This window comes from Camelus ferus, chromosome 8 (genome assembly GCF_009834535.1).
Source record: "Camelus ferus isolate YT-003-E chromosome 8, BCGSAC_Cfer_1.0, whole genome shotgun sequence".
In the NCBI taxonomy this organism is placed as follows: Eukaryota; Metazoa; Chordata; class Mammalia; order Artiodactyla; family Camelidae; genus Camelus; species Camelus ferus.
This window is the reverse complement of record NC_045703.1, coordinates 24,125,191-24,153,180: the sequence shown is the minus strand read 5'-3', so window position 1 is coordinate 24,153,180 and position 27,990 is coordinate 24,125,191. Positions and strand designations below refer to the sequence as shown.

The 27,990-nt window shown below is 41.1% G+C and overlaps 1 protein-coding gene across 2 annotated transcripts; it reads left to right on the top strand.

The window, feature by feature from the left end:
• The first annotated feature begins 313 nt into the window (after positions 1-313).
• Positions 314-27,426, top strand: CNR1 (cannabinoid receptor 1). 2 transcript variants are annotated; one of them, XM_032484574.1, is made up of 2 exons: positions 314-1,054; positions 21,900-27,426. In XM_032484574.1, the coding sequence occupies exon 2, from the start codon at positions 21,963-21,965 to the stop codon at positions 23,379-23,381; it is 1,419 nt and encodes a 472-aa protein (XP_032340465.1). In that variant the 5' UTR covers positions 314-1,054; positions 21,900-21,962; the 3' UTR covers positions 23,382-27,426. The 2 variants fall into 2 exon arrangements, with proteins under 2 accessions (XP_032340465.1, XP_014409549.1); XM_014554063.2 differs by having other exon boundaries at positions 316-1,030.
• The last annotated feature ends 564 nt before the right edge of the window (positions 27,427-27,990 follow it).

Sequence of the window (27,990 nt, the reverse complement as noted above, 5' to 3'; positions counted from 1 at the left end):
TTCCCTTCCGGCTCAGCCTGCTGGCCCAGACGTGACCCCCGCGCAAGGTGTTGGGCTGAGCGCAGCCAGGGCGCGCGTGATTAATGGCCCCGAGGTCCGGGGCAGCTCAGGAACGAGCCCCTTCTTGGCTCGGCCAGTGTGTAAAGGTATCCGGGAGGAGAGCCAGGCCATGGCAGTGGGGGCCCCGGGGACCGCGGCGGCGGCGGCGGAGGAGGTGAAGGAGGAAGAGAAGTAGGTGACGCGGACCGGACCGGACCGGAGAGGCTTATCTCCTCTGGCCCCGGGGTTGGCACCTCCGCCGGTCCCCCGCGCCAGCAAAGTTTGAAGCCACAGGCGCCGCGCTGCGCCGCGCGCCGGTCCCTCCCCGTGCAGTTCCCTCGGCGGGGTCTGTGCTGCCGCCGCTGCCAGGGCAGGACAAAGGCTCATTAACACGTGATGGGACCGCGCTTCATAAATGGGACCGGAGCGAGAGGGAGCCAGAGACAGAGCGCGAGCGGAGGGAGAGGCAGGGACCGCGCGAGCTGGGCTAGGCGACCGGCGCCCGGGCTGGCGGAAACGGGCGGCCCCACGCCGGGCCAGGCGGGGCGAGCGGGAGGACCCAGTGAGGAGCCCCGGGAAGGGGCGAGGCTCGCGGGCAGAGGGGGCGCCAGTCCGGATCGCTGTCGAGGGCGGGCGCTGGAGGCAGGGGACGCCGGCGCGCGCGCTGCGCGGACCGACTGACTTACTGACCGACAGACGGAGGCACACCCCGCTCCACCCCACCCTGCCTCGCCCGCATCCCCGCGCCGGCGCCGCCTCCCTCTCGCTACTCTCTCGGCCACCCCTTCCTTCTCCACTTCTTTTCCGCCTCCGCCTCTTCTGGGCTCCCGCGGCGCCAGTGCCTTTCCCTGGCCCGGGCGGGGCGCCTCGGCTCCCTGCAGAGCTCTCCGTACAGTCAGGGGGCACGTTTCGTTCTAGCAGAGAAGCAGCCCCTGCGCCGGGTGAGAGGTGCCAAGGGAGCTTCTCCCCCGAGGACCGGGGAATGCGAAGGGTAAGATCCTGCAGAGTTGCGTTTGTAAGTACCTCTTCCGCCTCCCGCCCCCTCGGATGCTGACCAGTGTGGTCCCTAAGTGTCCTTCGTGGAGTTCTTATTCCGTGTGAGCGAATTGTGCATCGGTGTTTACTAAGCTGTATAGCTCCAGCCTGTTAACTGTGGTCTGTGCTACTTCTGGAGGTTTCTGCCATTTACTAGTTATTGACTATGTGTGCACCTGGCTCTCTGGATGCGATGATGTCTGTTTGTGGAAAATGTGTAATTGTGCATGTTTGAAAAACGAGAGCTTGAGTTGATGCTTAATGCCTATAAACCATATCAGCAACTAAGTCTTCCCGGAGAAATACCTCGATCTCTGCATTAAACCTAGAAACTGTCTAAAGTCTAATATTAAATGCCAGATAAAGAAAGGTATGTCAAATAGTAAACTTTTGGATATAGAAAAATATAGCTACAAGATGCACTCCTCATTGAGGAAAATTAAATGAGCATTTAACTAACATCTAAATTTGAATGATGATGGAACCATTTTAACTAAGAACTAGCCATTAGATTAAAAAAAAGTTAGGGTTGTGTTTTTAAAAGATCTTTCTTGCTAAGGCTCACAATCACAAATGGATCAGCTCCTGAATGAAAATGTGTTTGCTGTGACAAACGTGAGAAACTGTCATTTGGTCATTTGAAAGTTTAAAAGCCACATGCCTGTTTCTAACATTAGTTTTCAGTTGAACAGATTTAATTAACAGAAAAAATTTAGTCACCTATTAATCATGTTGTCTCTCATCTTTTTAATTTTCCTTCAAATAAGTGCTATTCTTGCTTTTGTTGTTGCTTTCTTGGTGTGTTAAGCATCCTCCAGTAAGAGATTAGAACAGTAAGATTCTAAAGGTGTTGAAATATATCTCAGTGGGTCCCGTAACTTCTCATTTTTATTACCAAGTTAATATGTTTTGAACAATGGGAGTAATACAGTTTCTTAGGGGAAACTCAGTGGACATTGAGTATCAGTGGGTGACCACTGCCATCAATCTGTTTTGCAGAATATTGAGAAGCCCAGAGCAGCCAACCTTTAAGATTCCCACAGGACTTTATCTGATTTAAAGTGTTGCTTTTCTAATCCCACCCTACTGACAGTTTGCAAGGGAAGATATACTGATTGATTTTTCTCTGTCCCCCCTTTTTTTTCCTTCCTGGTACTCCTCCCCCCTCCCCCGCTCTCTAACTCAGTTAAGAGCAATTTTATCCAAATAAAAGGCTACGTATAGCTTCTTAAGTGAGACAGATTATTTTCTGATTATCCATACATGAGCAGAATCCCCACACCTCCAGAATTTTAAACATTGCCTACAGCAGGCAGTTATTGTAGACACAAGAGCAGTTACCACAGTTGGGCAGGAAGCTTGGACATGGTTTTTAAAAACTAATCCATTTTAGGATATCAAGAGAACTTATTGTAAACAGACTCTTTTTGTTCCAAAGATGTCTCCCACTCCAGGCAAGGAGCAGTCATGGCTGAGGTATGTATCAGGTATCTGATGGGGAGAGGTCTCATTGTGTTCCTAAGTCTCCACGGGGGTACAGTGCTGCCACAGGGGGGTATGCTCAGTTCTGACCTTTCAAAAATAAAATTACTATGCTCGCATACTCACTGTCAGGAAGGCAAATTATATTCATGACCCTCCCCCACTTTCAATAGGTAGCATCAGTATATGTGCATATAAAAGGAATGTTATACCCTGTCCCTTAAATAAGCCATAAGCCATAGGTGATATTATTTAATTTGACACATGAAGTTTCACATTCTGGTGAAAATCCGATCTCACGTTGGAGTAGTGCTTGGCTTTGTTTGTTATCCACTGTTTTCTGTCTTTTTCTGTTACCCTTTTCCCAGTGGACTGCATGCCTCCCTGTCTCGCCTGTGAGATTGTTCTCTAATAAGCCTAGCTGCAGGATCAGTGTGTTCTTTCTGGCATTTCAAAATGTTAAAATAGTGAAATTGTTAAATGTTACCAAGACGAAATTGCTGGGAATGAGATCCTCCAGAAGAATCACTATATTTGTGGCATATTACAGTCTCTTCCAAAAGAAAACTCCTCGGGTCGGTTTACCTATTTTCTCAAGGCAGAAGCAGCCCCGTTGATTGTGTTGATAAGTGTTTAGTATGCAGTGTCAGCTTATTAATTACTAACGCAAAGCCGGAAAAACTCTTTCAAAACAATGGCACGACATTTTTCTTTGCTTTGACTCCAAGTTAAGATTAACCGCCAGGAAATTTACACAGACTCCTTGATTGCCTTGCATATTAGTCTGTGGAATTAGAATCGGAATACTTGGCTGTATAAGAATAAACTATTATGAAATGGAACTTACAATAGCAGTTTATAGTGCACCACGCTTACCAAATGTTTCTCCCCAGAAAAAAACAGTTGGCCTAATAAGAAGAGGGATTATTTCCCATAATTAGCTCTCCAGGAATGCTGCGAAAAAGAGTAATACATTGAATTTGGAAATACCTAACAACACGGTGAATAAAACGAGATTTGGTTATAGCGTCTTGAATTTGGTTAGAAGATGGAGCCTGTCTGTTACTTTGCTGCCTGGCCTTCTTGGGGTAATTACGTTAGCTCAGTTGCATAAAGCACAAAGATGAGAGCTTTCAGTCCTGCAAAAAGGGGATGCCGTGTCTCCACCAGTGTGAGTCTCTCTCTTAATTTTGTAGTCATCATTTTCTAATTGAACTAACAAATTAGAGTGAAACCAGCCTTTGGGTTTAAATTATTTATAATTCTGCCTTTGACTCTTGAAATGACCTGGGCCCAACATTGTTTGAAAAACTATGCCAGGGCCAGATCTGTATATTGCATATCTATATTTTGAGGGGCTGAAAGCTCTGCTGATTTTTCATATTTTGACTGAAGTTTGGTCGAGAAGTTCAATAAGAGGAAATCAAAACCAATGGATGTATTTCGTGTTGGCAAAATTTTAACTTCATATTTCTCCCCGCTGAATCTCCATCTCTTTCCTCATCCTGTTCTCATGATACTGTTAACTTTATATTATAACTGCCCAATTGCTGTTTTTGAGGGATTGGAGGATTCAACACTTTGTAACTGAACTGCTATTTAATGTTTTGATAAACATTTAATTCACTGAATTCACAGTAGATTGGGTTCACTTCATTACATATTACAGATCAAATCAGATTTCTCCCAAACATTTTCTGGACTAAAAGAAACAATAAATGTCACCCAGAATATATATATAACATTAAGTTATCTACTGCATGATCTGAGATGACTAGAATGTATAAATACGCTTTTATACAGATATATGAACAAACTTTTCCATAAATTATATCAAGACTGAAATAAAAATTGAGACATGTTGCCTTTATATGTTTGAACATATGATTGAGATTTTAAATAAATACTACAGTTGAGGGGAAGTGTCCAAATTCATGGCCACTATGCAGACACACATGGAATACTCAAGGCAAAAGGAAGTATCCACCTGGAATCAGAACAAGACTATGCTTATTTTCCAGGATAGTGGAAATCTGTTCTAGTCTCGTGTGTTCTAAGAATCTTGCAAAGAGGCCAGGTTGGGCATAACCACCTTCGATGACAGTTTTTCTCATAAACACTGATTGATATGTTTAACGCAGTTTTTGCTGGTCTTGATAATTGTTTATTAACTCAGGAAAGAAACTTGAAAGTTGGGAGAAGATACGCAAGGCTATTACTGTATCACAAGATGCATATGAACATAGTTTCCTTTGTTGGATATACCACATTATAATACTGTCAGAAGTAAGTTAAAACTATAGGAAATTTGTGAGGAGGAAAAGGGAAGACTGTTTCAGTGGTTTTTCCAGTGCTTCTCTTGGTACTCTTCAAATGGTTTGAGGCTAGATGAACTTCTGTCTCCAACAGGTCTGCATGGATAATAGGTATGTTAATGACATATCAGTAATCGGAGGTCAAAGCCATTACAGAAAGTAATCAGTGTGATTACCTCTCATTCTTACCATAAAATATTTACTAAAAATCTTTCCTGGGTCATATTTCTTCACTGAACAGGATGCCTCTTGGAAAGTAAAGTCCATTTCGTTACAACCGTTGTCCTAGGGCAGCTGCAGTGACAAACATGTTCTTGGTCTAGTTTTCATTGATATTTTCGCGATTTTTGAAATACTTTCCATATAGGTATATAACTTTGGGCTAGCCTCTAATTTAAAAGTTTCATTTGGACAGGTTAATTTATAACTTAGTACGGAATTCTGAGATCCAGAGTTGTGTTCATACGGGTTTTTGAGGAACGAGTTGATTACTAACCAAATCTGAGCAAATGGGCCTGGCACAGTTATAGCAGTCGTTCCAAAATACCGTGAATTCTGTTTTAGCCCCAGCTGGAGAAGTGTTCACACCTGCACTGCAGGAAAGCTTTCAAGGTTTGGCTTTACTTGTTTGTTTGTTTGTATTTTTCTTCTCTTATTGAACGTGTGAGTTGAGATTGGTCAGATGGGAATCGATGTCTTTTAGCCAACTCTTTTTTTTAACCCCTTGTGCTATTGTTGCACTATAGTTTGTATTTTTGAATAAGCTTCTTAAAGTAAATTTGGCATTTGTGACTGCAATGAGGGTTTTAAGTTCCCTTTCTCCTCACACAGATGGCAAATCATTTTTCCCTAGAGTACAATATTTTATTATCTAATGTCTTGTTTTTCCACTTTGATTTGGATTCTTGATTGTTTAGAGTTTGGATTTGTTGAATAGAAATTCGTTATCTTTGACTTGATACCTTACCACCATGATCAACTCTGAATAGCATTTAAAAAATGTTTTTTTAACTTCAGGAGATAAAGTGCAGGAGAGTTTCCAAAATTCGACAGTGTAACATCTATTTTTTTAATCCCCACTGGCAAATTCCATGCTTTTGCTTTTTAAAGAAAAGCAGAAGCATTTTTCAAAGATGTGCCAGGCAATCTGTTGTGGTAGTTGAATATACTGGCAAGTGCTTTCACAAACTGTGTATGTCAGTAGTATATTTAAATATAATTAAAATAAAATATAATTAGGGAATAATGTTCAAAGTTTATGTTGAAATGAAAGGGTTCCCCTCATTCCTTTATCATTTCTTTACCTGTTTCTTAGACCATATATTTAAAGAAGAAAATTGGAGTCAATATGAGTTCTATAAATTAAGTTCTAAGGAGTTATACACTTAAATTGGTGATAAATTCCAGTATGCTGTCTTTAAAAACAAATTTCTACTTTCACACATGGACATTTGTACTAGGAAATTTTATAACATTGATTTCTGTTGGCCAAGCAGTTAAAAAAGATGTTTTTAATATAGCAAAGTGAACCAATATCATGGGGAGTATGCCTTTGTTATTCTTGTTTGCTTTTAATTCAGCTCTATTTAAAAATAAATCAACCTGACTTATTCTTTATAAGAGAGGCTTATTTTAATGCCACTGTGATCTGTGTGTTTTGGTTTATTCCAGCGTTGCTTCTTAAATGAACTGTATTTTCAACTCATTTTTAATGCATTATTACCAGAATTTGTAAATGTTTTCTCTAGCTTTTGTACAAGTTATGGTGAACAAGCAATATGCCTGTGGAGAAAAAGGGAAAAAACGTTAAAAGAAAAAGACTAAACGACTTAACACATAACCAAAGTAAGCAAAAGATTGTCCAAAGAAATCTGTATCTTTGCATCTGTGGAAATTTGACTTTTGAAAATGTACACCTGCCTTTGGAAATCGTATCTAAGTTCATACAAATAAAAAAGGGAAATCTTTGAATGATTTTAGTCCTCAGCTAAGGAAACTAATTATGAGTAATCTATGATCCATTTTTATTGATGAAATAATTAGAGAGGGAACAGTCTGCCCAGAGTCGTGTATTTAAGTGCTTTGGGATACATTTCAATATATTTATAACTTGTAGGTATTTTTGAAAGATACTTGCCAGCTATACGCAGTGTAAATTGCATAATTGCCAGGGTAACTCTGTAAGATAATTTGCAGTAGATTTGCATTACTTGGGCCTACTGCAACATTTCCAGTTTAGTTTGCCATTTCCTGGGTTCATCTCCTGTGATACATTATTTTATGGTTTTGAGAAAAGAAGAACAGAAACAGAAACATTTCCAGCTTAAAAAAATAATAGTCTGGGATGTTACTTTTACTTTTTTCTGTTCCTTTACACTCAGTAATCATGAGTTCCTTCACAATGGTATTGAAAGACTTGGTTAGCAATGCTGTAAAACTTTGCATAGACTTTGTACATAGAATTAAGAGAAAAGGGTGTGCAGTTTTAAATTTATGTCTGCATACTGGGTAAGTACATATTATGTCTTGAAGCCACTTTTCTTTGCTGATATAGACCAAAGGGAGAGCAAGTAAGTTTCCGGAAAAAGTGCAGAGAAGCCCGGGATTGTAGACTGGAAATCCTCGAGAGCTTCTCCACTCCTTATGCTCACTTTCAGGGCTAGACTACACTGTTCTATTCCAGCCAAATAAAAATTGCTTGATTTTAAAGATCTCCTGTGAGGGACCACTTCATCATGAGCAGTCTCCCTGGGCAATCCATTTCAGTGATCTAAAAACCTATACTCACGGAATAGTCTTTCTTCCTGTTTCATCTCATTTCTTCTTAAAGGTTAGTTCTCTTTTCCTCTCTCATCTAGTCTTTCTCACAGGTCTCTCTCATCTTTACCAGTGGTTCTAAAATTTTAGAGTATCTTAGAATCTCCTGGAGACCTTGTGAAAACACAGTTGTGCCCCAACCCGGAACAGAGTTTCTGATTCTGGAGGTCTGAGGTCAGGCCTGAGACTGCCTTTCTCCTAAGTTCCCGGGGTATGCTGATGCTGCCGGTTGGAGAGCACCTTTTGAGAGCCACCAACCTAGAAAATGACCAACTCTGTGTGCACTTCCAAACCACCACGGACTTTTCAGACTGTTCTTTAAGAGGTGCACTGGAACATCTAGCCTGTGCTCAGCTATCTTATTTCCTAATTCTTTATCTTCACGCCACGTTTTCTGAATAGTTTCGGTTCCTCCATCCTGTTCAGGATATCATAATTGTATCACACAAACCCTGATTCAAGATCCAACTCTTGAACGGCTACAATAGAACTACCTCGTGCCTTCAATGGCATAAAAATTCTGTACTTGCATCCAATTTGTCACTGCATTTCCAAAGCATATTTTAAATCTTTACCAAATCCAAGTTCCTCTAGTTTGGTTTTTTACATTACTATTTGCATATTGAAAGCATATTTTTCTGTTTATATCTTGCATTGTTAGTACACACTGAAAATTTTTCAGTAAGGGAGGTGACCTTCAACTATAGTAGGTGATAGGTAAGTACCTAGTTTTTAAAATCATGTATAAAGGGAACCCTGAACTTACACAACAATAAAAACACTGAAAATTGTTCCAGGGAGTAAATGGTAGGAAGGAAGTGGAATTACCTAGAAACCTGTATCCTTACCTTGTATGAGTATTTGAACAAATATTAACTTCTTTTGTGAAATATTCCATTTTAGCCTCTGTAATAATAGAAAATAATTTTCCATTCTTTCTCGTCACAGAGTTATGACCTGTGTTGGTGATTTTGTATTTGAAAATTGGAAAGCCAAATGTTTCATAAAACAGAAATGAGTTGAGTTTGTTATTAGAATTGATTTTGGGCTCCTGAGACATTCCCTTCTTACTTTTGGCATCTCTTAGCATAAACATGTAATTTGTTTTCAGTATAACTACTTTTCTTTACTCACTCTTAATGACTTTCTTGAGGCAGAATTCCAAATACTCACAATTAATTTTTACCAATATATTAAATTTTCTCAACACCCTTTTGCCTCAGAAAAGCAATTAGAAATTTCGTTTTTGTAGGCAATCGTAATAACCCATTTTAACCCTCCGTAGCATCTTTTCTTATTTATGTTTAAATTAATTCAGTTGTAAAATGCATAAAATGTTGCAGCAGGAGAAGAAGTCGCTCAACCAAAGCAAGAACTATGTCCATTAAATAGAGTAACAAATTGATTCCTGAGGGCTTATAAAAGCCACTCCATCTAGTGGTTGAACTTTCACGTAACTTCTCATGACAAGTTGTTTTGAAAACACTTGCCCACGGAGAAACCCATTTGGGAAAGGTCAGTGCGTAAGAGCGTGCATTTGAGGGAAGGAAAAAGTCCAATATAGTCATAATTTCATATATTGTCTTTAAAGATCTATCAGGATTCAGATTCATTCATGGTTTTGCATCTCAAAAAGATCTCTTTGTATACCGTTGTTATGTGGCAAAACATTGAGGTTCACAATACCCACCCAGGCTGCACAAGGATAGGAATAAAAAGTAAATACCTGTTCTTTGTCCGTAACTTCCACTTGCCATCAGTATAACTTCTGTGGGATACTGAGCTTGAAGATGCTGAGAGAAATAGTTGTTGATGCCTTTCATGTAAGTTTTATGTCTGGGCAGTTTTTTTCAGATGGATATTTGTATGAGACCAAGACTCAGGTTTACTTCCCTAATGATCAGCTGGCTTTATCCACAGTTAAAAGTCATTCTGTTAGGATAGCTCTGCCCTATTGCTGATGGACACCAGTGTTCATTTAGTAAACAAGTATTAAGTACCTACCCTGTGTGAGGCGCTGTGCCAGGCAGAGGACATACAAGACCATGTAAGATAGGTCCCTACTCTCTAGGTGTTCATGATCTGAAGGGTTTAGACACAAGAATGACAGCATTGCCCATCATCTCTCCAGGGAGAAAACCTGAAAGCCCACGTAGGAAGGGGATTTACCCAAGCCAATACAATTTGATGATGAATATCATGTGCCTATTACATGTATTCATTTCCTACTGGATTCTTCCTTCCACAGAAGGGGAAGGGCTGATGAGTGGGCTTTGTTTGATGGGTTGGTTGGGATGGAGAATCATTTCCTTTGCTTCCTTGACCCATATCCCTCACCCAGGTAGGAAACAAGGATATATAATGTCTGCAGCACTCAACGCAGAGCACGCGCCCAATAAAAACGTGTTACCCAAAGCACGTAAGGGGCCTGTGACTTAATCGCCATCTGCCATGTTGCTATAGTCACACAGCTCTGTGCTCTTCAGGCACCAAGAGCTGGTCATCAACACTCCCTTGTTGGAGCCCTACTAAGGTTTACTTGGTTTATTCTGCCTTGATCCCAGGCAGGATCTTGGGAACTAGCCACAGAGAAGTACCCTACCTCCAGGCCTAAGAAGACCACACTGCTCGTGGTGGGGAGTTGGGTGATTTCAGCTGAGTTCGAATTTCTCCGTATGGGGAATGGGTGTTTCAAGCTTTTGTCTAGTAATCACCATTATGCCTCATTCAGACCTAAAGAAAGCACCCCCTCCATTCCTCACTGGTGTGGCGACTGTCATGACCATCTGCAATCCTTACAATTGATGCTGGAAGAAAAAAAAAAAATCTGTGTAATTTTTTTAAATAGTGGCAAAGACAAGTTAGACTTTATTTATCATTTGCCGACAGACACTGCAAATAAGGTGCTAATCCAGGGCTAGGATTTATAGCTTACAGTTAATTGTCATACTTTGTCCCTGAAGACTATGGGACAAGGATGATTTGCAAGTACTCTAGGCAATCTTTTTACTGTCAACAGATTATTCCTTCAGATTTTAGTTGTTCATTGTGTAAAATTATTACATACTATTGATTACCTCCTCTTTCAAAATCAATTCTTTCCCCTTCCTTAGAAACGGTAAAAAGAGTGTCATTAAATGGTTCTTGGGCCTTGAAGTTAAGAGCAGGGAAGCTGAGTTATGCAGACCTGGGTTGAAGTTCCAACTCCATCCTCTTTTGGTGGAAACCTTGGGCAAAGCATTTTACCTCTCTAAGCCTCAGTTTTCTTGAATGTAGGATGGGGTTTGTAATGGCACCTAATTCATGTAAAGATGAAATAAAAATAATACATATCCTTAGCATGATGCCCAGCACAAAACATACAGATCTTTTTTATTGAAATTATTTGGGTGTTGGAATGTTCTCTGTTGCGCATTTAACCACCCAGATCACCCAGTCACTCTGAGATTTGAACCTGGGGAAACAAGACTTGGTTTTCAGTTGGGCTTCATTTGTCTGTTCATGGATTCAAAAAGAATATACTTTTTTGTTGCAAGATGAATGAAGAAACGTAGAAGTATGCTGCACCAGAGGCCAACATGCAGCACACTTTAAACCATCGCTGTCCTTGGCGATGAGCTGTAAAAATAAGCTACCTTCTGGGTTCCACGTATTGCTTTTGGCCTTTATTGATCACACCTCACATGCAAGATAAAGACAGCCTTAGGGAGTATTTTTACGTGGACCAGGGCTTCTGTGGAACTGAAAACTTTGCAAATTCAATTTTAAGGGAAAGCCGCTCCATTTATGCTCTTTACAGATTCTACAGAAACAGTATCTCCTCCACCCCATCCCACCCCCCAAAAAGCAAGGGCACCTGGTAGGAGGAAACATCAAAACAGCAGAGCAAAATTAAGTGGGTAATGAAATTGGTTATAAAAGTCAACAAGTCTAACAAATCACTTTATTTATCTCATTAATTTGCCTTTGTGATAGGCTTTCCTTGTAGTAGCATCACCTAATAGTGCTTAATCTGATGTAGTTCAAAGGCATCATTTCTTGAGCCTTAAAATTCTTTATGTTTTAACAAGCCTTTAAATGTTAAATAATTAGGCATACTTCAGGTTAAATTAGACCAGAAATATAGCCTTCTAAGTGTCCTAATGTCTGTTTAGTTCACATTAATTGGTATATTTTTATGAAAAATCTAACACTTTGTTAGTAAGAATAGACCAGAGAAAAGGGTGCATTTCATAACTTAAGCTGTACATTACAAAATAGAAGAATAATAGCAAAGGCTTTCAAAATCAACCAAGCATGACCAGCATAATGGAATTTTCTTTTATGTATGGGAAAGAGAGCAAGCATTATCAACAAGAAAGAAGGATTATGTGTGTTTGCCTGAATTATCAGGATTATTAAGTCAGTCTTTGATTTCATTATGGAAGATGATGCAGTAAGTGACCAGACTACTTGAATAATTCCAAACCTCGACTGGTTAGGTAAGAGTTCGAAAAGACTCGGTTGCCTGCTCAACTTTAGCAGAAGCATCCTTCATCGATGTTGGCAATGTTGGCCCGTGAGATCTGGCTTGTATATTAAGGACATGCCTTAGACATAATGCAGTTATGAGTCAACTACAGTTTTCCCTACTAACGTTAGAGAAATACATTAGCAAGTTATTTTTCTTGATCAATTTAACAGAAACCAGACTTGTTCCCAGAAATGAATGGAAAATAACAAACAAATATATCCACTGGCACCTTCTTTCTCTTGAACCATTCACAAGGCTCTTTTATAAGGTTAGCCAAGCAGAGCAATGCAGAACCAGCAAACGAAAACAACACGATTAATAAAAGGCCTGGGACTCCTGCATTTGATATCCTGGACGCCTATCAATCTAGACAAAATTAGCTCGGCACTGTCTCCTTAAAGCATTTGTAAATTTAGAACACTAGAGAAGGAGCCTGGTGGGCTGACACAGTCTGTGATTATATGGGGAACACCAGTGCTTCTGGCGCTTCTGGAAGGTTTTCTGCCTTCCGGGCCATGACATCCTGCAGGAAGCAAGTACTATCCCCTGCCTGTTCCCTGGGAGATGCTGCAAAGATTTTGATTCCAGAATCAAAAATGACAAATATCTAAATTATTGAAATGTCTCTCTCAAACAAAGAATGTCTTTGGTGGGGTAAGGAAGACTAAAATACCCTGCTATTGAAGTCACAAAGAGAAAGATAAATATATGATATCACCTATATGTGGAATCTAAAATATACAAAAGAACTTATTTACAAAACAGAAACAGACTCACAGGAGCAGAAAACAAACTTATGGTTACCAGAGGGATAGGGGGTGTGGGAGGGATAAGTCAGGAGTTTGGGATTAGCAGATACAAACTACTATTATATAAAATAAACAACAAAGTCCTACTGTATAGCGCAGGGAACTATATTCAATATTCTGTAATAAGCCATAATGGAAACGAATAAGAAAAAATTATATATATATATATATATATATATATATATATATATATATGAATCGCTTTGTGGTACACCAGAAACTAACACAACTAGACTTGAACAACAACAACAAAAGAATCCTGCTATTAAATTACACTGGTATAGCAATGACTCTATTTGAAGTCCTGTCTGAGAACGTACTCCATACTCACCCTAATCAGAACATGGACACTTTATACCCTTAATGGGTATAGAAACAAATATATGGACTCTGGGTGGACTTTAAAAGCAAAAACAAAAACAAAACTCCATGCTGCTACCAAACCATAAAAATTTCTTGATGATACTAAAACCTGGTAGTTGACATATATGTTTGGAGGGGTGTGTGCAGAAGCAGGTGTGCACAGAGAGAGATGGGTAAAAAGAACAAGTGATGTTAATCTAAAAAAACTGAAGTTTTAAAAAAATAATAGGTTCAACGTATTACAATATTTTTATTGTTATTACTATGAAGGTGCGATTTAGAGCCCAAATTGTTAGAGTTGTTTATATTTTTAAAAGCAGAATTCTAGGAAGATCCCCTTAAATGTCATTCAATCATTCTTTTACTATAATGCTAATAAAAAACCAACTGCTTCTTTAATAGGTGCATCTACGCTTCTCGCTGGAAGTTTCCAATTATGATTTTCCCAGTAGCAGACAAAAACAAAATTAAAGACAGCTGCATCCCCCAAAGCCTCAACTATATTACTAATGAACTCTCCAAGAAAACTCTCAATGCAAAAAAAATTATCAGGTGGAAATTGCTGTAATAATCCAAATGTAGAAATAAAGGAAAGAATTATTGAAATGCAGAGAACAGTCTTCCTGCCATGATCCCATTAATTGTTAAAGTAGCCTGTGCACAGTGGTATTTTGACATTACTAAGATCCTTGAACTGCACAAAATCTATGTACATTTTTTAACTGTATTTTTTAATTAAAGTTGGCTTGTATTGGGCAGAAATTACTGTGTATTTCATAACCACACCATGCCCTGGCTCAGGTTTTAACAAGTAGTTTGTTTTAATGAAACTGCTTGGTCACATTAAAATGGGAAATTGTGATCACATATGTGGTGATCTTAATATAGAGTCAATCACAGGCACACGTTTTGCATTACTGAAATAAGATCTGTGATCCTTTGTCTTTACTGAAGAAGCTTTATAGCTCTTCCAAATACTAAAATTTTCGCTCTTGAGGACATGCCAGTAGGCAGATTTACCTAGATGGGCTGGGATAGGAAAGAGGGATTTATTTGGTGGGAGGTAGTCTTAATTACTATTGGCAAAATGCCTTAATTCGCGCTGGTAAGAAGCTGGAAGACTTGAATAAACTATAAGATGCAAGATGGCTTTATACTACTGTTAATCCTTAAAACATGGCATAAAGTCCAAATGCAGAAACTCTGGAGTCTGAGAGACAAGGGTTCAGCTACATATTCTGGACGATTTATTTAAAATCTAATGGTCTCCATTTCCTTATCTGTGAAATGGGGATTATAAATAAGCACCTGATAGAGTTGTCATGGCAATTTAATGATAGAATGCATGCAAAGTCTCTCAAATACCTAGAATGTAATAGACATTCAATAAAGTTTCCTTCTCCCTCACCCATGTGTAATATCTTCTATTTCCTTCATGTTTTAAGTGCTGAGACAAAAATTAAAATTTAATTAGCATCCTATGATCTAATTAAGGCAATGAGTTATCTTGAAGTGTAATTAATAATATATGGCAAAGAGCCTTTATACTAAGTAATGATAATAATTAATATTTATTGAAGACTTAAATTTTGTGCCAGGTACCAAGTTAAGTACTTTACATGCACTTTTTTTTCATTTAATTTTCAGAACAGTTCTATGGTTGAGGCATCCGCCTTCTCCTCCTCCTCCTTCTCCTCCCCATTTTACAGGTGAAATACTGAGTCTTAGAAAGATTAACTACTTACCTAAATACAGATCTGACACTAATCTGGGTTTGCTAACTCCTGATTCAGCATTCTCTCCATTACTAGTGCTTTGACTTTTTGGAATCAGTAGGGGGGAAGAAGGTAGTAGCATCCCTGCCTTAGGTTAGGGAGAAGATGTATCATAAAGGTTAAAAGCAGCTCCAGGCCTACAGTGTCCAATATGGTAGCCACTAGCCACATGTGGCTATTATGCACTTGAAGTGTGGCTGTTTCCACATGTTGAAGCAATAATATTTCGGATGCATTGGGTTAAATGAAATATATTATTAAAATTAATTTCAACTTTTACCTTTTCCTTTTTACCTAGATACTGGAAACTTTAAAGTTGCATATATGGCTTGCATTTCATTTTTATTGGGCAGCGCTGCTCTAGAACCAAACATCTGAGTTCATTCTGGCTCTGCCACCTATAGCCCTGTGAATGGCAAATTACTTATCCTCTAAGTGCCTTTCATCTGTAGGGTGGGTTTAATGATGGCATCTACCACACAGGGTTCCTGTGAAAATCAACAATTTGATATACATCAGAGGCTTAGAGCACCACCCACACATAATAGGCTCTGCATAAGTGCTTCAGAAGGGAAAATCAGCAAGGTTTACCTGATCGTAGAGGCCAAGAAGGAGGGGAATCCAGGGTAAGTCCGGGGTGTGAGCGTGGACAACTTGAAAGATCATTCACAATACTGTAAGAAATGTGAAAAACGACATGGCCACATTATTTGTAATAGCAAGAGATGATAAATAACCCAAACCTGCATCTGTAGGAGGCTGGTCACATTCATCTAAGAGATACCTAAGGCAGCTACTAAATGAGAAGGGAGGTTTTGTGTACTGATGTGGAACTGCCTTCATGTATGCTTTTAGGTGGAAAAGCAAGGTGCAGAACAGTGTGTATATTAGTGTTAAAAAGAAAATGGAGAGTGACTAAATGCACACATATTTGCTTGAATATACATTGGAATATCTCTGGAAGGAGTAATAAGAAATTTCTTGCCTCTGAGGAAGAAAACTGATCAGAATGGGAGAGATCTGCTGTATATCCTTCTGTACATGTTGAATTGCACGAATGGTATATATGCATATAAATAATCAAAATGTCAAATAAATTAGTATTTAATTGGCAGTGTGAAGGGTGAATTAGTAACTCGAGAGAAGGTGACTTATGGGATGCAGGTCATGGACTGGCTCCCAGTAGCTACTTGAAAATATTGGGCTCAAGCTTTGGTCTTCAGGCCAAATGTCCATTGAATTAATTACCCTTCTCTCTTTTAATTTTAAGAAAAGGCAAATATGTATTATTAAAGGACTACTTTAACCCATCAGTTAATAAAATTCAACTGCCACTTTATTAGGTTCATGGGGACGTTTCTAAGGGATCCCAGCCTTCCCTGCCACCCTCTTTTGCTATCATGTTATCAGGCCAATGAGTCACATGAGAAAAAAAAAAGACACCGTTCCTGTGCTTGGAAACCACATTCTAGCTATGGGAATAAACATGTAAACTCATGATTAAATGCTAGGGTGAGGCTCATCATAGAGGAGAAAAATTGGTGGGAAGGGCACGTCAAGGAGGTCTCAGAAATGGCTTTAGGCCTTGGAAGCTAAATTCAATAGAGAGCTTGGAAATGAATGTTTCAGACGGGGGGAGTTGGGTAAAGGGAGAGGAAGAAGGGATGCAAAGATGATTCAAGGAGCAGAGAGTCATCTCCTGGGCCGATAAGCTCTGTGTTTAAGCATGGGTGGGCATTGAGAATCAAAGTAAGATTTGAGGAGATGCTGGGACCATTAGCAGCTCTCACAGATTGTGGCTGTCTTCTGTTTCCCTTCTATTACATGAAAACTTTTGTATGTAAATGGTGGTGTTTCACGAATGTAAGTTTGCACAAAGAGCAAGGCTGACCCAGGAGAGTCGAAGCCAATGGTGGGGTGCGTGTAGGACATCTCCTGGAAGAGCCGAGGATGTGAGAAAGGATGTAACAGACACTGGGGAGAGATGTTTATAACCAGGGAAGCATCCTGGCTGTCGGACTTTGGTCTTTCATTTCTGCATCCTTTATTTCTGCATCCTCGGCAACTGGCCTGGGACACTTCGCTGGGCTTGCCAGGCTCTCGGGGCTCACTGGGTGTCTGTATGTTTGGTGCCCTCGTATTCCTGCCTCTGGTTAAGCAGTTCCCAGCCCCTATGAGAACGCAGGAGGGTGTGCAGAAGTGGCTCAAGAACCCTGACTAAGGGAAGAAGCTGTGATTTCCTGAGTGATGACAGAAGTTACCCATGCAGGTTTCAGGGCCTTTGGTCTGGTGTCAGTAGAGGCCACACCGATCTTGCAAAAGGGCTACGGGGCCATGAAGGGGCGCAGGGGGCCCTCCTGGCTTACTTGTACTTGCTTTGTTCACCATCTGGTAAAACGTTGCCGATATTCTTTTTCATCTCTGTCCAGCCAAAGTTGCCTGTGCCATGTGGCTTGTTCCACAAGTCTTTAGGCTAGGTAACCAATAACTCCATCTAAGTAGAGCATTTTTTTTTTTCTAGCACGAATGGATTGGGCAACTAGGCTAGATACTTTGATTCAAGCTACGTGCTTCTTTATTCCCATTATGATTGGGAGAATCCCTTCTCCACCTTGGATAGAAAAGGAATTTTTTTCCAATGTTGAAATACATATATTCAATCAACCATCTTCTTTAGGGCCCCCTTCTCTATGCCAGGCAATCCACTAAATGCTCTGAATACACATGAAGATAAACAATGCTCCTTCCTTCAGTGAGCTACCATCCAGTGGGTGAGAGGAAGGGGCAAAACCGACACAAACATAGAGAAATACCAATATGTTTAGTAAGTGCTGTGAGAGAACTCCATTTGGATATTCTAGGAGCCCCAAAGAGGGTACTTCGTCTGACCATGGGAGCAGGGGAACTAGAGGAGGTGATGACTTCAGGCTGAGGGGACGGAATTGACCAGGTCGAGGAAGGGAAAGGGTGTTCGATCAGAGCAGTCGGAGCAAAGGTACCAAGATGAAAAGCAATGGGTTTGGTGTGTTCGGGGAACTCTATCTGGTACAGCCCAAGTGGTAAGTCCAGGGGTGGTGAGAGGAGGGTTGGAGAGACAGGCAGGGGCTAGCTCCCCGCAGGAAGCCCTTTACTGGACTTCATCCCGTGGGGGTGGGGGTGGAGTTGGAGAGCTTCCTGCTGGGGGAGAAGAGAATGTGGAGCACAGAGAATGTGACAAGGGTCGGATCTGAAAGGCGTTCCGCTGGGCTGACCCGGGAAGCAAAGAAAAGGGCTGCCTGTGACAGTCTGGAGAGCATGGGTCCGAAAGGGAAACCTCGTGGACGAATTTGAACTCGGTCTCTCGGGCCAAGAGGTTGAAACATGGGAGTCACCTCCTCAGCCACATACTTTATGAGGACCACTGCAGCAGCTGTTTGGCAAGTGATCAAAAGGAGATACAGGTCCAGGGAAGCAGGAAAACCGGCCATGAGGCGGGTGCTCTGGCTCCAGGGAGCTGTGATGATGGCCTGGACTTAGAGGTGGCAGAATGTGGGAAGTTGGTCACATTTTGCACATTGTACCTATTCCAAGTTACTAAACAAACAGAACAAAAACCACATCATGACACTTAAGGTATTCATTACATTTTTTTCTATGCCTCCGTGTCCTGTCTCCACCCACACTAATTCTACATACTCCTGGCATAAACATTCTTTTCGGAGGGAAGCCTCCTTCAACGCCTCAGACTGGCAGCTCCCACAGCATCCTGTGTGTCCCTGATTATAGCTGTGACCACATTTTCTCGCACTTAAAGGGTCAGCTGCCTGTCTTCTCTGTTACACTGCACTTCTTGTGGTCAGGGACTCTTCCCTGCAACTGTTGTGTTCCTAGTGCGGAGTACAGTGCCTGACACATAATGGATACCCTATAATGTATTGAATTGATGAGTAAATGAATTATTAATTCAGGTAGATAGGACCTCTGTATTTTAGCAAGAGGATTCAGAACATTTTAATTGGGTCCAAGGTAATGACTATCCTTTCTCTGCTCCCTCCCCCCAGTCCTGTGTGATATGTTTAGGAATATCAAAAGGACAATTAGTAAATAAAATATTGGGTTTTGTGCTTTTAAAAATTATTGTAGCTATCACTCAGTACTTCTAATATGATTTATTTATGTATGTATTTATATTGAGGTAATTGACATCTGACACATGTTAGTTTTAGGTGTAAAATCATGATCTAGTATTTGTGTGCACTGTGGAATGACCACCACTGTAGGCCAACTTAGCATCCATCCCCACACAGAGTTACAAACCTTTTTTTCTTGTGATGAGAATTATTAAGACGTACTCTCTTAGCAATTTTCAAGTATGCAAAACAATATGATTGACTATAGTCACCATGCTGTACCTTACATTTCCATGACTTATTTTATTTTATTTTATGACTGGAAGTTGGTACCTCTTGACCCCTTTAACCCATTTCACCCACTCCACAACTCCCCTACCTGGATATCTGTTTCCTTCCCTGGGTTTGGGAAGTTTTCTTATTTCTTCAAATACATTTTCTTCTCTTTTCTTTCTCTCCGTTCCTCTGGGACCCCCATAGTGCAAATGGGATTCCACTCGATGTTGTCCCATAGGTTTCTTAAGCTAGCTTTCCTTTTTAAAGTTGGTTTGTTGGTTTGTTTGTTTGCTGTTCTGTTTAGGTGAGTTCCACGGTCCTGTGTTTTAGATCACTGACTCTCCTGCTCCATCCAATCTGCTATTGAATCCCTTTAGTGGATTTTTCAGTTCCATATTATTGCATTCTTAAGCTCTGTAACTTCTGTTTGATACTTTCCTCTATTTTTTATCTCTTTGTTGAATTTCTCACTGTGTTCATCCATTCTTCTTGGCAAGCATCTTTATGACCATTACTTTGAACTCTTTATCAGGTAAATTACTTATCTCCATTTCAAAGATGGCACTTGCCAGTGCCTCTGTTCCCTGAGATAGAGTCCCAAGGGCACCTATTCCTCCAGCAGATCAGCAAATGAATCTCCTTCACATTTACTCCAGGTGCTTTTCAAATTACTGCTTTTGGCTGAGCCTCGGAGCAAGTGAATCTGCACGTGAGCCCTTTAAGGGCAGTATCTCAGTTCCCTACAGCCCTTTGGGTCTTTTGGATTTAAGCTCCGTTGGTTTTCAAAGCAGACATTTTGGGGGCTTGTCTCTCAGGTGCAGGTCCCAGGGGTTGGAGTGCCTAATGTGGGGGGCACACCCCTTGCTCCTCAGAGAGAAGCTCCAGATTCTGTGACATCCCTGCTGATTGCGGGTCACCAGGCCAGGTGTGGGGTCTTGGTGAGACCATGTCTCTGCCTCTCCCACCCGTCTTGATGTGACCCTTTTATCCTTTGTTGTGAAGTGCTGTTCAGCTAGTTTTTAGGTCTTTTTCAGAGGGAATTGTTCCATTTGTAACTGTAGACTAGGTATGCCTGCGGGAGGAGGTGAGTTCGGGGCTTCCTACACTGCCATCTTGGACTGCCCTTGGTATTTCTAATATTTTTTTTATAAGCTAAAGACCCTAATAGCCACATTTTGAACATACATTTCTAAATAGTAAATCCAGTTCTATGGCTGTTTATTTTCAAACAGAACCAAATTACTTAGCTTAGAATTGAAGAGCCCTTAAAATTTTGCCCCCTTCTCAGTCCTTATTTCCAGTGCCGTCCACTTGGAAAGCCTTGAATGCTCAAGCCTGTCTCCTGTCTTCCAGAGTGCCTGTGTCCCTTCACCAGTCGTGGGGGATGCTATCAAGATGCACTGTCCATCATGTCACCCGTTTCCAGTGGTAAAGTTCTTGGTCTTCCCATGATCCTCAGGGCAAGTAAAACATTTTTCTTGGCTGGTGTAGACTTTCCAGAAGTTCATCTCAGCCATGGCTGAGTTCAAACATCTCCTGTGGGTGAGGAAACTTGGCTGACAGAGTCAGGTCTAGCACCTAGATCTTCTCACCAAGGCCAAGGGCTTCTTATAATTCTCAGCAGCCTCTTCCCCCTGCTTCGTGCTCAACACATAGGCCACCCAACTCAACCTACTCAACCTCTGATTCCACACTGTCTCATTCTTTAGTTGTCATATGCTTGGCCTTACCTGTGTGACAAGGTGGGAAAGAGCAGAGATTGGGTGACATGGGGTTGCTTAGGACTTGGGAAGGGGATGGTGTGTGGTGGTGCATACAGCTCAGTGGTAGAGCGCCTGCTTAGCATGCATGAGGTAGGTCCTGGGTTCAATCCCCAGTACCGCCATTCAAATTTTTTAAAAAAAGGATCCGGTGTGTGTGTATGTGTGTGTGTTTGTGCGCACGCATGCACGTGCTAGTAGTAGAAGCCAGGTGGCAAACACTCCCTAACACAACTATGAAATGCATGCCCTGCCCAAGATACACTGCCTTCACTTGACCAGCAGACCATGGACATCCATGCAGGACACACACAATGACTTACGTCCAGAGGGCAAAAAAAAAAAAAAAAAAAAAAAAGAAGAAGAAAGAAACACATGTTTTTCATATGTGCCACTACATCACCAACTTTGGGAAGCTCTTCTTTAAGAGACTCATTTTGTGGACTGAATCAGACAAGGATTTTACCTATATTCAGAGACAGGAATGAAATAACATAAGGGTACATATTTGGGATGTTTACAATAGTTCTTCAGGGTTTTTTGTTTGTGTGTTTTAATTCTCCTGGTTTTCTCACCGTCCAGCTTATTTGTGTTCCCTCCTGTCAGGATTCCCTGCTGCGGGGCTCCTTCTCAGTCACTTTGAGTGCGGCCTAACCCAAGACAGAGGGTATGAAGTCGATCCTCGATGGCCTTGCAGATACCACCTTCCGCACCATCACCACGGACCTCCTCTATGTGGGCACCAATGATATTCAGTACGAAGACATCAAAGGCGACATGGCCTCCAAATTAGGGTACTTCCCGCAGAAATTTCCTTTAACTTCCTTTAGGGGAAGCCCCTTCCAAGAAAAGATGACTGCCGGCGACAACACCCAGTTAGTCCCCGCAGACCAGGTGAACATCACCGAATTCTACAACAAGTCTCTCTCGTCCTACAAAGAGAATGAGGAGAACATTCAGTGTGGGGAGAACTTCATGGACATGGAGTGCTTCATGATTCTCAACCCCAGCCAGCAGCTGGCCATCGCCGTGCTGTCCCTCACGCTGGGCACCTTCACGGTCCTGGAGAATCTGCTGGTGCTGTGCGTCATCCTGCACTCACGCAGCCTCCGCTGCCGGCCTTCCTACCACTTCATCGGTAGCCTGGCCGTCGCTGACCTCCTGGGCAGCGTCATCTTCGTCTACAGCTTCGTGGACTTCCATGTGTTCCACCGCAAAGACAGCCCCAACGTGTTTCTGTTCAAACTGGGCGGGGTCACGGCCTCCTTCACCGCCTCGGTAGGCAGCCTGTTCCTCACGGCCATAGACAGGTACATATCTATTCACAGGCCCCTGGCCTATAAGAGGATCGTCACCAGGCCCAAGGCCGTGGTGGCCTTTTGCCTGATGTGGACCATTGCAATCGTGATAGCTGTGCTGCCTCTCCTGGGCTGGAACTGCAAGAAACTGCAGTCCGTGTGCTCAGACATTTTCCCTCTCATCGATGAAACCTACCTGATGTTCTGGATTGGGGTGACCAGTGTGCTGCTGCTGTTCATCGTCTACGCCTACATGTACATTCTCTGGAAGGCTCACAGCCATGCCGTCCGCATGATCCAGCGCGGGACCCAGAAGAGCATCATCATCCACACATCAGAGGACGGCAAGGTGCAGGTGACCCGGCCGGACCAAGCCCGCATGGACATCAGGTTGGCCAAGACCCTGGTCCTGATCCTGGTGGTTCTGATCATCTGCTGGGGCCCTCTGCTCGCCATCATGGTGTACGATGTCTTTGGGAAGATGAACAAGCTCATTAAGACGGTGTTTGCCTTCTGTAGCATGCTCTGCCTGCTAAATTCTACCGTGAACCCCATCATCTACGCTCTGCGGAGCAAGGACCTGAGACATGCTTTCCGGAGCATGTTCCCCTCATGTGAAGGCACCGCGCAGCCTCTCGACAACAGCATGGGGGACTCAGACTGCCTGCACAAACACGCCAACAATGCAGCCAGCGTCCACAGGGCGGCAGAGAGCTGCATCAAGAGCACGGTCAAGATCGCCAAGGTGACCATGTCTGTCTCCACGGACACGTCCGCTGAGGCGCTGTGAGCCTGCCGCCTTCCTGGCAGCGCAGGAAAACAAATTCTTCTTCTCCTTCTTCTTCTTTTTCTTTTTAAAGCTCAAAATCTGGATGAGTCTGTCGTCTCATTGGTTATACTTTTTTAAGTTTACCATGCTCAGTGCAAAGGTGATTGTCACTGTCATCAGCTCTCAGTTCTCTAACGGTTCAATAGTGTAGTCCTAAAACTCAGTTCTCCAGGGATTTACAGTGAAGAAAGCCTGTTGTTTAAAGGACTGGAAGGAAGGTCCTTCAAAGTCTCAATGAAATAGGAGAGAAAGCTTTGGGTACACAGTTTGAAGCCTAAGTACCCATAGAAAAAGGCCATCAAATTTGTAATGCCTTTGTAACCACAACTTTTCTTATCATGTGAAATGTATTTGTCTGGAAGTATCAGAGATGTCCACTTTTACAGCAGTTCTAGTACTATAGTAGAGAGATTTTGTAAAATGTATTGTGTCCTGTGAGATGTGTATCAGTGTTCTACTCTGTGTTATTTATATCTGTCTAGTTCAGCAGAACTGAAAGGTGGACTCCGATGAGAACAATGGAACATAAGTAGTGGATATATGCCAATGGGACCACTTTTTAAAACAATTATTGCCCACGATGTAACTTTAGAAACCTCAATATTTTTTCAAATATCTCTCTTTAAATTTGACATCGAAGTAACCATAAAGGTTTATTTTTCTGTTAATGCAACAAGAAGAATTTGAAAGTCTTGAGCAGAATTCATTGACACAAATTTATTAGTCCTGCATTTTCATATGAGGACAATGTATTATCTTCTGGACTATAGCTGTTCTGTTGAGTGATGGATTACAATCAGAACAGAAGAGAGACGGCATATTGACTTTTGGCTGGCACCTCTGACTTTCTTTAGTCTTTAGCTATTACTGGACCTCTTAAGACAGCATGTGTCAATCTTAATGTATGTTGTTATCACTGTGCAGTCGCTGTTTACTTGAAGAGTATTGCATTCCTTTAGTCCAGGTTTAAGTAAATTTCATGCCTGGGTGGCCAAACAACAGTCTTCATTTTTTTTCTTAATTGAGAAGAAGTATTGTCTGGATCAGTAAAATTATATTGTGTGTGAGTGTGAATATAAATATGTGTATGTTTGTGTTTCTATCCTGTGACTGTTCTAAAGTGATGTCATAAAGTGAGCAAACTGTGACCACGTGTAAACTGTACCATTGCTGCACTCTGGCCCATGGATTCAGTTTCTAAAATTGAGTTCTTCCGGAAATCTTGTTGATAAAAATACTGACCATAAACCTTCAGAACCCTCCCCTTTTGAGACTGCCTCCAGTGATTACTAAACTGACCTTTAGGTATTTCATAAGAGCAGTGTTTAGCAAGGAATCATCAATCATGAACATTCAAGTTCAGGTCTGTGTTTACAGTGTTCATGTCAGAAAATGGGAGTGTTTTGGTTTCTGAGCACCTAATATCGATCAAGTCCATGGAGATGTAAGTCATTATAAGGGAAGTGGTTCTAAAAAACCCCCAGTGGTAACATTTTAGTTGCAGGTGTAGGCAGTGTGATTCCAGTGTAAGTAGCACTAGACACAGTTCGCTGCAGTAGGACTACCAGATCCGGCTCATGTGGTGAGAAGGCTGAGCAGACAGTAGGTGAGACAGAAAAGGGCAGTGAGGAGCCGACACGCTCGTGATTGAGACCTGGATGTCATATGGCTGCTTCTGGGCTTCGCCCAGATCCCCTTGGTGATACCTTGGCACCAACTTTGTCTGGATAAGTTTGGGCCAAGGAAGAGGCCTCTCCTTTGCTTCTGGGTAGCAAGATGTGCTAAAGCATAATGATGAGCTTGGCCTGCTTTCTTCTTCTGCCCCATTTCATACTCCTGAGTGGTGCCGTGGGTGCTCTGAATGAGGCCCTCTCCCAGGAAGCATCGACAATGCTAAAGAAGACACTTGACTCTGAAAAGTTTACTTACAAACTATCTTCTCCCTAAAAACAGATAAAGCCTGGCTTTTGCAGGACCCGGAGGCCTGTGTACCAGAATGTAAAGTGGAGAGCTAGCATTTAGCTGGTGATTTCTAGCTAACTGGTACCCCAGCAGCCTGATGGGGCAGTGCCCTTTCTAACAGCGTGAGGCTGAATGTGGCCTGTGGTCCAAGCTGGGATACTTTTAATTGTCTGTCTATGCAGCTTGAATCTGCCTGCTGGTTCCCTCACTTTACCTCTCTGTGAAATGCAGATGCAGATGAAGGCTCAGTGTGCTCGGGGATGAAGAAGGAGAAAAGACTATTTATGAACAAAACTCACCAGGGTCTAGTTTTCATTTAAGAGTTGCCACTCTTTTGTTCCCAATTACCCCGAATGTTAATCCACACATCTCAGAGCTCACCAGGCAGTACCTCTGAAGACCTGGTGAAGATATAATTCTTGTTAGTGGTAGGTAAATTCTAGGATTCATTTTTGAAACTGTATTTGTGTATATGCAATGTAGATTTTATAGTGTGTTGTGCTTTCAAGAGCTAACTCATATATAATAAATTAAGGGACAATGGGGCTGATAGCACTAAACTTGGTGCTTATTGATATTCTACGAAATATCTGTGAAATATCATCATGGATGTGTTACACCACCTTCATTCCAAAATGTTTAAATGAGTTTGATCCACTCTGACACTTATAATATCATTTCCTAACCCAAGTGACTCAAATGTTCTCCCCAGTGAATATACTCATTAGAATCATTATTTATTAGTATCATTCATTAATTAGTCCCTTAATTAGACTCATTGGTTTAAATATAATTTAGATTTCAGTAAGTTCTGTGGGGTCTGAATTCAGAATCATCCACTTTCCTCTGAGGCTGACGTATGTGTCTGGACCATGCATTTCACCATCACATATGTCTTCAGCAAGGGCCAGATTGCCAACCTGTTCAATTTCTTCAGAGTGATGATGAATCGTTCAATCCCAGACCAACAGTTTCATTTAGATAAGGAAGGCTGCCTCCAAGAACCTCTGATTTTCTATTACATATGAAAGATCTGTAAAAGAGAGATGGAGCTGGAAGAAGCTACAGACCATACCCACACTTGAGATGATAACCAAGCATCCCCATCACCTTGAGTCAGGTCTGTCTGGCATTAAGTGTCATGGCCATCTAAACCCACACTGCAGGAAATAAGCCCAACCACCAGATGAGAATTAGGCCCTTGGTGAGCGGCATTCTAATTCCTGTCCTGTTGATTAATTTCTGCCATTCCATGTTTGTAAAAGAGACCACCGATATCATGCGCAAAATTAGATTTCTCATAATCTAACTGTATATTTGTATATTTGAAAATCTCCTAAATGCTGGGCAATGGCTATTAACAATTGTCTTGCCCTGGCCTTCTGATGAAATGTTAACAATGCCTACTATAATATAGACAAAACATTTTATCTACTGATTTGGGCTGAATGTATGTAAATAGGTTTTAAAAAAAGGTCAGATGTTTAAGCAGTGGCCTACAAATCAGTAATTTTCAGATAGGAGAGTTTCTCTACACTGCTGTGGCATCCTAAAAGCTAGCTTCACGTAAATTTAGTACACTAGGCCTGCTGGGGATCTGGGTCCCCAAGAAAGGAAAGCTTTTGTGTAACAATATGAATCAAGAGACCAGATTATCTGGATTCTTATTTCCAATGTTTCAAGTGGAAAACATAACTCTTTATTGTCTGTAAATCTAACATGATTACTTTTCCTCTTAGAAGACTATCGTATTGTTAGATGTTTGTTGAGCTGGTAACATCCTTGCAACTGCTGCAATATCTTTGTTAGTAATAAAATTTTGTACACAAGTACTAGTAAGGTTGTTATTCAATGTAGCTTCAGTCATTAAATTGCTATAGCAAAGTAGTACTTCTGTAATATTTACAATGTATTAAGCCCACACTATATTTTATTTTAATGATGTAATTAAATTGTTATTTATTCAAAGAGAAAACATCCCATCATGTCTATTGTCCAAAGTTACCTGGAATCAAATAAAAATTCTAGATTACCATCAAGAAAATATGTCTTTGAATTCTGCCTTATTTCACAGTCTGATGTTAAAACACTTGGGGTTTCAGTTCTAAGTTTGATTTGTTCCCCAAAAGCACTTCAGACTTTATTTAAGAAATGGGGACAGATTGGATTAATATATTTATTTTTAACATAGGAAAAACATGAAAAATGTCAAAAAAAAGCCTGCCATACCTTTTTAAAGCATTGTTTCCATGAAGAGCTTAATGATTTTGCAGTAAATTAAAACAAAGGTACTATTCACAATGTATAAATTAAATTGGAACTTAGCAGTTTTAGTAAAAGTATATAAATCTAAAGAATTTATAACATCTTATATTCTGAACCATGTGAAAGAGATAATCACTTTTCAACATAACTCATAAAAATACATAATTTTCATTTGAACAATAAGAGAAAATAGTTTGCAAATTTTATAATGAAGTAAAAAAGCATTACAATTAAGTTTACGCATCATTACTATCTGAAATAAAAGTTGTGTTTGCAGTCAATTTTGAAAGAAGGCTTTAAATTTTCCAAATGATGAATTGGCAAATATTTGAAAATAGATTAT